Source organism: Pogoniulus pusillus, chromosome Z (genome assembly GCF_015220805.1).
Source record: "Pogoniulus pusillus isolate bPogPus1 chromosome Z, bPogPus1.pri, whole genome shotgun sequence".
In the NCBI taxonomy this organism is placed as follows: Eukaryota; Metazoa; Chordata; class Aves; order Piciformes; family Lybiidae; genus Pogoniulus; species Pogoniulus pusillus.
The window spans coordinates 64,815,171-64,827,266 of NC_087309.1; the positions used below are offsets into that span (position 1 = coordinate 64,815,171).

At 43.7% G+C, this 12,096-nt stretch overlaps 1 protein-coding gene across 1 annotated transcript in view; it reads left to right on the forward strand.

The window, feature by feature from the left end:
• ADAMTSL1 (ADAMTS like 1) overlaps nucleotides 1-12,096 on the forward strand; it is a 207,889-nt gene that overhangs the window by 131,236 nt on the left and 64,557 nt on the right. Inside the window, exons 14-15 of the mRNA XM_064140676.1 lie at nucleotides 3,007-3,308; nucleotides 10,644-10,773. Coding sequence (XP_063996746.1) covers nucleotides 3,007-3,308; nucleotides 10,644-10,773 — 432 coding nt within the window. The remainder of the gene's footprint in view (nucleotides 1-3,006; nucleotides 3,309-10,643; nucleotides 10,774-12,096) is intronic.

A 12,096-nucleotide genomic window follows, 5' to 3' on the forward strand; every position in this document is an offset into this window, starting at 1 on the left:
CTAATGTATATGATTAGGTGCTGAAGGACCTACACTTCTGTCAGTCAGTTGACACCTGTCACCAAAAAAAGCTTTCAGTTCATTAGATTAGTACCCGAAAGATACTGGTAAAAGAAAAGAAAACTGCTGAGTGTGAAGGAGATTACAGAGCCTAGACACTTATTGTTAACGGAGATTATTCCAACTTGCTCTTCTGTTGCAGTGGAACCTGGATTCATTACTGGAGTGCTTTAATACCAGCAATATCAACTATCTAAGTGCCTCACAGAGACTCAAATATATTTGATAGAACCAATAACAATTTTTTTAGAGTGCCCTTCCCTCTTCCCCCTTCTTTCCCAAAAGACAGGAATTAGATGTAGAGAGAGAGAGGAAAGTAAGCACACCTAAATGAAATAAATCTCACTCTGATTTGGAAGTTAGAAAGAAGATTTGCAAGGAGCAAGAGAGCAGGAAGTCCCCCCCCTTTTTATAGATCTTTAGGCAGGAAAGGGGGAGTGGGCTAATCATGGTGGTCTGAACACCTGGTGGTGTTCAGACCCACCCCTGGGGAGGGGTCAAGACCACCTAGGGTCAGGTTCAAGGTTACTCCCCCTGGAGGGTTAACTCTGTACACTAAGCACAAGTAATGCAGATCATGGAGTACCCTGGAGCCAACTCTTTGCACAAAGATTTTAGCTTAGCAAAACTAGATGTGTTGCATTCAAACAAGGTGGTAATTATGTGGTATGGAGTTGAATGCGACCCTTCTGCTCAATGTTACTTTGAGTAAAATTCTAGGCCAATTTGTAACACTGATTTTTTTTTTTTTTAAGATGTTGAAAAAGTGGTGACAACACAATAAAACAGAAATCTTTACATTGTTTACATTTCTCCATTGCTGAGGGGAACACAAAAAAGGGGGAAGTCAGTCTGTTTTGCACATTGTTATGGTGGCTGTAAGGTGCTTATATTAAAGTATGTGTGGATGTTCAGAGACAAAAATTCAAAGACTATCCAGAATATAAATTTATCATTGCTATTTTAGTAACAGAAAATAAATGTTCTAGGGGGGAAAAATGAAAGCTGCTAAAGAAAAGATGTTTTCTTTATATGTTTTCATGGGTTCAGATTAAGTCTTTAAAATTATTGCTGCAGTACAGTGATTGACATTATTTTCCCTGTAATGTCGCAAATAGCTGCATACAGCATCCTGTTCAATACTTCCTAGTGACACAACTATGGTATCAACTAAGGCTAAGGTGATCTAAGCTGAATACTAGCAAAAAGTAGCTCGTGGGATCATGATGCACATTGGGAGATTGTGGGATGACTTGCACTGAGACATTTCCATCATCTTTGCAAAGTCATGGCAGACGTGAGAGGTCCCTGAGGACTGCAGGAGAGCCAATGTCACCCTAGTCTTCAAAAAGGAGAAGAGGTTCTAGGAGATTACAAACCACTCAGCCTCATTTTCATCCCTGAAAAATGATGGAGCAGCTCATTCTGGTGGCATCTCTAGGTACCTGGAAGAGACAAAGGTTATCAGGAGTAGTCAGCATGGATTTATCAAGGGGAAATTGTGCTTGACTAACCTGGTAGCATTCTATGATGCCGTAACTGAATCAGTAGATTCGGGGAGGTCGGTGAATGTAGTTTACCTTGACCTTAGCACAGCTTTTTATACTGTCTCCCATGATATTCTAGCAAGCAAGCTCAGGAAGTGTGGGATGGAAGAGCAGACAGTGAGGTGGATTAGGAGCTGGTTACAAGATAGAGTTCAAAGAGTGGTGATCAGTGGTGCCAGGTCCAGCTGGAGAGCTGTAACCAATAGAGTCCCCCAGGGATCAGTGCTGGGGCCAGTGCTGTTCAATATCTTCACTGATGACATTGATGCTCTCATCAGCAAGTTTGCTGATGACACCAAGCTGGGAGGTTTGGCTGATACAGCTGAAAGCTGTACAGCCATCCAGAGAGACCTGCAAAGACTGGAGAGCTGGGCACAGAGGAAGCAAATGAGGTTCAACAAGGGCAAGTGCAGAGTCCTGCATCTAGGGAAGAATAATAAACTGCACCAGTACAGGCTGGGAGGTGATCTGCTGTAGAGCAGTCCTGTGGAGAGGGACCTTAGAGTCCTGCTGGATAGCAAATTCTCCATGGAACAGCAATGTGCCCTTATGGCCAAGAGGGCCAGTGGTATCCTGGGATGCATTAAGAAGAGTACGTCCAGCAGATTGAGGGAGGTTCTCCTCCACCACTATTCTGCCCTGGTCAGACCTCTTCTTGAATACTTTGTTCAGTTAAGGAGGGACAGGGATTTGCTTGAGAGGGTCCAGTGGAGTTCTATGAGGATGATGAGGGGACTGGAACACATGCCTTATGAGGAGAGACTGAGGGACCTGGAGATTTTTAGTCTGGAGAAGAGAAGAGTGAGAGGGAATTTATAAATATCTGAGAGCTGGGTGTCAGGAGTGGGGGTAGGCTCTTCTCACTTGGTCCCTGTGATAGGTCAAGGAACAATGGATATAAGCTGCAGCATAGGAGGTTCCACCTCAACACAAGGGAGAACTTCTTTACAGTCAGGGTCACAGAGCACTGGAATGGGCTCCCCAGAGAGGTTGTGGAGTCTCCTTCTTTGGAGACTTTCAAGGCCCATCTGGATATATTCTTCTGTGACCTGAGACAGATCGTATGGTCCTGCTCTGTCAGGGAGGGTTGGACTCGATGATCTCTTTGGGTCGCTTGCAACCCCTAATAGCCTGTGATCTTGGGATCAAGGAAGGTGCTCTAAGCATGTATCTTTCTTCCCAGATATAAGGAGACACTCCACATCAGTACTTGAGAGCCCTTCACTCTTATCATTGAGCTGTCAACAATATATCATGGTTCTTATGTGTATTTCGTAACAGCCTTACGACAAAGTGAAGTATTTGTTTCTCATTAAACAGAATTTAACATGGGCAGGATTATATTGCTTTTGCCTCCCTGGCTTTTTGTGGGCATAACTTGCCTCTCTTTCTCTCACAGGTTTATTACTGAAGCTTGGTCCACTTGTAGTGTCACCTGTGGAGTGGGCATCCAGGTGCGGCTTGTGAAATGTCAAGTGCTTCTCTCTTTCTCTCAGTCTGTGGCTGACCTGCCCATTGATGAATGTGAAGGTCCCAAACCTGCGTCTCAGAGATCCTGTTACAGTGGTGCTTGCAGTGGGGAGGCAACAGAATATACTCCAGAGGAAACAGAGCTGCTGTATGGCAGATTGCAGGAGTTTGATGAACTTTATGACTGGGAATACAAGGGCTTTACTGAGTGTTCAGAGTCTTGTGGAGGAGGTAAGTACTAAATGTTTATGTGCTGGATTTGCTTTCCCTCCTCATGTGTGCACTTTTCATCCAAGACCCACAAACATGCTGCTTTTCTACAGCTATTTAGGATCATAGAATCATTTATGTTGGGAAAAACCTTTAAGATAATCAAGTCCAATAATATTTGGGCTGCTATACTGGGGGGATATAATCTCTACAGGAGACATAGGCAAGGGAGAAGAGGAGGAGGGGTGGCTCTGTATATTAGGGAGTCACTCCATGCCACTGAGCTTGAGGTGAGGGATGAAGGGGTTGAGAGTCTGTGGGTTAAAATCAGAGGGAGGACAAACAAATCTGACATCCTGGTTGGAGTCTGTTATAGACCACCCAACCAGGATGAAGAAACAGACGAGATATTTTACAAACAGTTGGAGGCTGTCTCAAGATCAGATCTTGTCCTGGTGGGCGACTTTAACCTGCCAGATATCTGCTGGGAACTTAATTCAGCAGAGAGGAGGCAGTCCAGGAGATTTCTAGAGTGCATGGAGGACAGCTTCATGTCCCAGCTGTTAAGTGAGCCTACTAGGGGTCAAGCTCAGCTTGACCTGCTGCTGTCCAACAGAGAAGGGCTGGTAGGAGATGTGACAGTGGGAGGCTGCCTGGGGTGTAGTGATCATGAGTTAGTGGAATTTTCAATATACAGGGAGGTAGGGAGGCACTTCAACAAAACCTACACCTTGGACTTTTGGAGGGCAAACTTCAGTTTGCTTAGGAAACTTATTTCCAAAGTCCCCTGGGCAGCAGTTCTTGAGAACAAAGGGGTCCAGGATGGTTGGATCTACTTTAAACAGGAGCTCTTGAAGGCACAGGAGCTGGCAGTTCCCAGGTGCCGAAAGATGAGCCAGCGGGGAAGGCGACCAGCCTGGATGAGTAAACAGCTCCTGAAGGAATTGGGGGAAAAAAAGAGGGTGTACCACCTCTGGAAGGAGGGGAAGGCTTCTCCTGATGTGTTTAAGGAGGTAGCCAGATTATGCAGGAGAAAAACTAGAGAGGCTAAGACCCAGCTAGAACTTAGGCTGCCACCTCTGTGAAAGATAATAAAAAGCACTTTTATAAATTTATCAACGCTAAAAGGAAGGGCAAGAAGAGCCTCCACTGGTAACTGGACCAGAAGGGGAACACTATAACTGATGACAAGGAAAAGGCTGAGGTCCTGAATGCCTCAGTTTTCAACAGTAAGGAAGGAGGAGGAGAAGAATGGCCTCTTGAACTGGGGGATGGGGTCAGGGAGCGGTGTGTTCCCCTGGAAATTCCTGAAGAATCAGTTCAGGACCTGCTGAGCCATCTGGACACCCACAAGTCCATGGGACCAGACGGGATCCATCCCAGGGTGCTGAGAGAGCTGGCAGCTGAGCTGGCCAAGCCACTCTCCATCATTTTCCAGCAGTCCTGGCTCACCGGAGAGGTCCCAGGAGACTGGAAATGGCCAACGTGGTCCCCATCCACAAGAAGGGCCGGATGGAGGAACCTGGGAACTACAGACCTGTCAGCCTGACCTCAGTGCCAGGGAAACTGATGGAGCAGGTTCTCTTGGGGGCAATAACTGCGCACCTGAGGGATGGCAAAGGGCTGAGGTCCAGCCAGCATGGATTTAGGAAGGGCAGATCCTGCCTCTCCCACCTGATCTCCTTCTATGATCAGGTGACCCGCTTGGTGGATGTGGGGAGGCCTGTGGATGTGGTCTATCTGGACTTCAGCAAGGCCTTTGACACTGTCCCCCACAGCAAACTGCTGGCTAAGCTGTCAGCCCATGGCTTGGATGGCAACACTCTGTGCTGGGTTAGGAACTGGCTGGAGGGCCGAGCCCAGAGAGTGGTGGTGAATGGTGCCACATCCAGCTGGCAGCCAGTCACTAGTGGTGTCCCTCAGGGATCTGTGCTGGGCCCTATCCTCTTTAACATCTTCATTGATGATCTGGATGAGGGCATGGAGTCAGTCATCAGCAAGTTTGCAGATGACACCAAGCTGGGGGCAGATGTGACTGAGTTGGAAGGCAGAAGGGCTCTGCAGCAGGACCTTGACCACCTGCACAGATGGGCAGAGTCCAATGGGATGGGATTCAATAGCTCCAAGTGCAGGGTGCTGCACTTTGGCTACAACAACCCCATGCAGAGATATAGGCTAGGGTCAGAGTGGCTGGAGAGCAGCCAGACAGAGAGGGATCTGGGGGTGCTGATTGATATCTGCCTGAACATGAGCCAGCAGTGTGCCCAGGTGGCCAAGAGAGCCAGTGGCATCCTGGCCTACATCAGGAATGGTGTGGTCAGCAGGAGCAGGGAGATCATTCTGCCCCTGTACTCTGCACTGATTAGACCACACCTTGAGTACTGTCTTCAGTTCTGGGCTCCCCAGTTTAAAAGGGACGCTGAGATGCTTGAGCGTGTCCAGAGAAGGGCGACGAGGCTGGTGAGAGGCCTTGAGCACAGCCCTACGAGGAGAGGCTGAGGGAGCTGGGATTGTTTAGCCTGGAGAAGAGGAGGCTCAGGGGTGACCTTATTGCTGTCTACAACTACCTGAGGGGTGGTAGTGGCCAGGAGGAGGTTGCTCTCTTCTCTCAGGTGGCCAGCACCAGAATGAGAGGACACATTCTCAGGCTGCGCCAGGGGAGATTTAGGCTGGAGGTGAGGAGAAAGTTCTTCACTGAGAGAGTCATTGGACACTGGAATGGGCTGCCCGGGGAGGTGGTGGAGTCACCATCTCTGGGGCTGTTCAAGGCAAGGTTGGACATGGCACTTGGTGCCATGGTCTAGCCTTGAGCTGTGTGGTAAAGGGTTGGACTTGATGATCTGTGAGATCTTTTCCAACCCTAAAGATACTGTGATACTGTGATACTGTGAAAATACATGGATGAAAACTGTGGGCAGAGAAAACCCCAAAACCCATCTAAACCAAGATATTTTAGCCCAGGACTTTCAATGTTCAATGTATGACACATTTTGCTCTCCATGTATCAGGTGATCATTCAAAAGGCACTCGCAAAAATACAACTAAAAGTGAAAGAGGTCTGGTGATACAGGCTAAGAATCATGTGTTGTTTTGAGGGCTTACCTTTTGATTTGTACTGTGCATGTATAAACATATCGAAGTAAATTGTCCTCCCTTAGTAGATGCATTAAATTATGGATAAGTCTAAGGGCTCAGCAAGTTCCCTCAAGCTCAGTGAAATTAAGCTCTTGATACCACCACAAAAGCAAACATATGGCAAAAGCACTGTCATTGTCCAAAGCCAGCAAATTTGTAACTTGGGAGTTTTTCAATGTTAATGACTGCCCGAGGCTCCACATTTTATAGACTAATAATCCACAGATCTCTGATATCCCTTTTTCCCATTATTTTGTCTAGCTGATTCTAAGAAATATGTCCAGTCCAGTATTTTTTACATTAAATCTATATTTCTTCAGCTACTGCCTTTTAACATTGTATGTTTCAGGGTATGGAAAAAGGATTACTGTAGATGAGTACAGAATAGGTACTGTGAAGCTGAAAACCTCTCAGCGTTTAATGATCAGTTGATAATGTGATCAGCACAGATTCACTAGTAATCAAACTTAGAAAACACAGCAGAGAATCAGGTTTTCTATGCTTGCTGTTAGCTTGCTGATGGTAGTCAGTGTTCAGAGCAGTTCACTGAGAATTATCAGACTGTTGCCACCATTGCTTTCTTTCCTGCATGAAAAACTTGACACTAGGCTAAGTGATGATGGACACTGACTTTATGAGAGTACTCATCATACACTGAGACTATTAGCAAGCAATAACAATTTATCAGACTTATACAATGAATAGTAAAACTTGAACAACTTCTAGAAATATCCTTCTGAAAAAAAAGCCACTTCTTTGACTGTAGTGACTGTATGTGTATTTTTCAATATAACTTGCAGATCTTTACATGACAGAGACATTTTCCCTTATAAATGTAGGCTCTTTCAATCATCAGCAAAAATTATTGGCCAAAATTTCTTTCTATATTTCACCAACTCCAAATTTTCCAGATGAACCTATGCAAAGTCAGATATTTTTGTAGCCCTAGGTGCCAGACCAACCGTACTAAATTTGTTGGGTTTGGAGTCTCAAGAGAAGAAATTGGATAGATGCAGAAGTGATGTTTCACATCTCAGAAGCAGCAGTCAGCCTGCTGTTCGTGGCTCGGTTTCCCAGAGCTGTCATCAAATATCAAGTAACAATTGCTATATTCTGGTAGATATAAACAATGAAAATCTCATTTTATTGTATTTTGGAAATGAACTTAAACTGCCTAGATTCATGTCCCACCCTTACACTCTTTCACACTATGATTTCCTACTGAGACCCCATTTTTTTTTTCTTGGGTTTTTTTTTCTTTTTTTGAGAAAGTAAGGTGAAAGCAGACAGATTTTTTTGTTCTGGTAATATTGTCCAGTACATAATATTTAGAATTCAGTTACTTGGCAAAAAAAGCCTCCTAAAGATGATGTACTTTCAGATATTATCTCTGTACTATGGAATTTCTGGCAGATAATCAATGGTCACACACATTTCAGACAGGACAAATTGAAGCTGTTTACAAAAGCTTGAGCTGAAAATGAAAGCATCAAGCACATGCATGTGGTGAGTGAGCTGTATCTCTAACTAGCACAATGATGTCACCAACGTGTGGCAATACTTGGTGCTTTCTTACCACAAAGAGTCCTTTCCCAGTTTACATACTGTGATGGTTTGGGTGTTCCTCACCCCCCACACTTTAGAAATCACCCAGACTAGACTCAGAAGCTCTGGAAATACGAATGAAGCTTATATTTACAGCTAGCACAATATACAAGCAGATATTTACAGTATATACAGATATATACAGAACTATACAAGGTAAAAGGTAATACAGAAACACAACTCCCCCCCCAGAAACCACAGGAGGGGCTCTCAACCATCCCTTCACCTTCCCCCTACCCCTCTCAAACTTACCCCAGTCCCATGGAAGAATGGAGGTTTGGCCAGGGGGTTAGGAAGCAAAGTGGATTAGAAAAAGAAAATGGAGGATGAGGTTAGAGAGTGATATTCAGCTCGGACCCACCAGCAGCAGAGGAGAAGTGAGAGTGGTTATCTATGTTTTTATTTCTTGTTCCTATACATCTCAGCAAGCCTATGAGCCAGGTAGACATCACCATTGCTTTTCTTCTGCAGCCTGTAATCTAGTTCTTCTCACCAAAACATTCTATCTAGCTTCAAACTAGCACACATACCTAAGGGTTAGCTGTCCTCCCTGGTTTCATCAGGTCTTGCTGACATACCTGCACAAGTGATCAATGCAAACTAGAGACCAGTAACTTGAACAGAGTGTCATTTCCTATCAGGTAGAGAGCCACCTCTGTGTTGAACCAGCAGCAGTTTGTCCTGGAGAATCCATACAATTCTGTTTGCTGTATAATGTGATAACATGCTCAACAGTAAAATTACTGAACTGGAAAAATACTGAATATGATGTTAGAAGCCATATTACTTATAGAGAGAGAAATAATTTGTTTCTTTCCCTACAAATAAATTGCTCTCATTTGTTTTATTCTTCCAACGGGCTGTAATTGTTACCATTTTTAAAGTCATATGGGAAATTAATTGAATAGTAAAATGTCTTCAAAATGTTGGGCCACCTCATAAAGAAGGAAACCCACAGTAAAGAAGGAAACCCACAACTATTTGGCTAACTTCAGGGACTTCAATAATTTCAATGTCTGACGATGTCAAATTTATTTCTTCACTTTAACATCTTGAGTACTGTGGAGACACTGCCTATTTTTGAGTCATAGGCATGCCCCAAACAGGCTTGCACCTATAGGGGACAATAAATTGCTCAAGATGCTGCTTTGCTCTGGGCCTCTTAGTCTGTACTAAGAATGAGGGGAATGAGTCCATGAATAGTTTCAATACAGGAACTATGATGAGTTGCAGCAATTTGGTTCTGTTGAGGAATAGGATATCATTACGTGCCTGATAGCATGTGCTGTTCTCTTACACTGTTATTGGTGCTCTTCAAGCTCTTTCAACACTAATTCTTGTTATTGTTACATAATTTTCTTCCAAAAATTGTGAGGGTTTTTTTTGGGGGGAGGGGGAGGGGAAATGTTGATTCTGAGAAGATGATGCACTTTTTGAGTTCAGCTAGCCTTTTCCTAGTTCAGGAAGCAGAAATGAATGTAAATAGCATACTTCCACTCCGTTTTAACCCTTGTGGATTAGATTTCCAGAAAGTACAGGCCAATTATTATCTTTAGACCCCCTGAGAGAGAAATAGATCTCTTCTCACTAAGTATTTTTTTCCTATGACAGGTATTATTACAATCCTTGATTTTCTATTTTTTTAATCTTATGATCCAAAAATTTTGTAATTTCTGACCCGCTCATAGGAAAAGTGAGACAGAGTAATTGATATACTAAAGAGTAGATAAGGAAAATTTTATTGCTAATGATTTCCTAATTTAAAACAATCACCAGATCTTCCATCTCCCTTCTTAATCCAAATAGCTATGCATGTATGCTTCTCAGATATAGCCCACAGGCTTGCATCTTCAGTCTAGGCACAGATCTATGGATGCAGAATACAACTGAGAGCAGTCAAATTGTCTGACTCTGTTTTACCTTACATTTGCATATATACCAATCATAGTGCTGTTAAAATATAGAATGCAAAGGCAAGGCCATCTTCACCCCTTTGCTTGCTTGGCTCATGAATAAATGCCAGCCTCGTTGCACTCATAGTGAAAGGAGTCACAATTTTCTGTCTTGGAAAGGTAAGTGGTGAACGAACATAGGGACTTTTCTCTGTAGTTAAGGCACCTAGTGAGACTGAAAGCAAGTGCGGGTGAAAACTCAGTACTCCACGTGGTATTTTGATCAGGCCACCTCCCAGCTGGCTGGGGAACAGAATACAAAAAGTACAGTAAGCAATGTATAAGTCTGTCTGAAGAACTGCAAGGATTACAGAAGAAGGCTTTCCCCAGCAACAGGGAGGATAAGTAACTGCAATTTCACTACTCAGTCGTGTGTGTTGTGCCAATAAACATTCCTCATTCACATCATACTCCTAAAAGACTGTCAGACAGCTTAGATGTGGGCAGCAAACACCTCTCTGCTGTTCAGGAGGCAGTCTCTTCCCTTTTCAGCCAGGGCAGCAGCCCCTGGAGCTGGCATCACTAATTTGTGAGACTGTGCCTCTTAATGCATGCAGTAGCCCTAGAACAGCCCTGCTGAATCCACTAAGGTCATCTCTGTCCTTGACTCTCATACCTCTCCACGTGCACAAAGCTGAATGTGACCATGCATTGTTGTGTGCAGGTGTCCAGGAGACTGTGGTGACCTGCCTGAACAAACAAACCAGGGAGGCTGCAGATGAGACTCTGTGTGTATCCAGCCACCGTCCTCCACAGTTGCTGAAAACCTGTAGCCTGGACCCCTGCCCCCCCAGGTAGGCTTCTTGTATCTTATCCCCAGGAATACATATTTTTCCAGATTTTGAGAAATCCACGACAGAATCAGAACAAATATACAAGCATGGATGATTGTAGTTCAGTATGTTGCACACAGCCTTTTAATTAACACTAGCAATGTGGAAAAAAAATCATATATAAGATGTGACCCAAGACTCAGTGATCTTTCGGTCTGGCAGCAAGCAATGCCTTGCACAAGGTCTTTTTTCAGAGTGCACAGGCTTATAGCCTCTTCACACTAGGAAGCACAAAGCAATGGTAAAACCAAAAGGCGTACTTCAGACTGCTTGCCTATACAGATCCTTCAGACACACAGTTTATGGATTGGCTTAACTTTACTGAGAGTTGTGTCAAGTTTAAGTACGCTTCTGCAACCTCCTCTCGCACAAAAGGTTTTGCAGAACCTTTTCTTCTCTTTCCCCAAGCAGCCTCCACAATCCTCACCCTAACAGGTCTTTGTAGAGATTAACAACTATACCCCTTATGACAGAATGTAGCTGTCACGAGGTTCCCACAGTTTACTTTAATAACCTATGACAATGAAGTTTTCTGGATGTTCTGCATATATATTGTCTTTATTCCCAGGTAGATGTTTACAAGTACGTTTATTTTCTTCTGGTAGCGAAACATATTTGAAGTATGTGGTAAGCTTGGACACATGAAAACACTCAGTGCTGTTCAGGTGGTAGAGGTTTTTAGAGTGTATATTGGTAAGTATGTGTGTGCTTTATATGACAGCAGGCTACACAGAAGTATATTATCAAGAAAATTTCTGGCAACATGGACAAAGCTCATATTAAAAATCAATGGCATCAAAGCTGGCTAGCATCCAAGAAACAGTGGACAGAAAGAGGGCAGAAACAGTGGTTTGACTGGATGATCTGGATTTATGTCTGTGAAAATAAGAGTCTGATACTTCTCGCCAAAGTATAGCAAGAATTCCTTATGAAGATATTGCAACCCTGATTTCCAGTTGCCCATATTGATGGCAGAAATATTATATTAGTGATTGAAAAGAACATTGTAGACGGAAATATTGCTGTAACTGTTAGGTAGCAGCATCACAGGAACTGAGAGTGCTCCTCCTCAGCCAAGTGTGTCACATTTTAATGTGAAGCAAAGCAGCTTACAAGCCTCCAGTGTAAATGGAGCAGCTTTGGAATCTCCATCACAATCTGCCTTCAACTCTTAGAAGTGAAAATTTCAGACCTCTTCCCCAGCCACTTTTCTATTTGTTTTCCTTTTTTTTTTTTTTTTTTTTTTTTTTTTTTTTTTTTACATAATGTGGTGATTCCTTCATG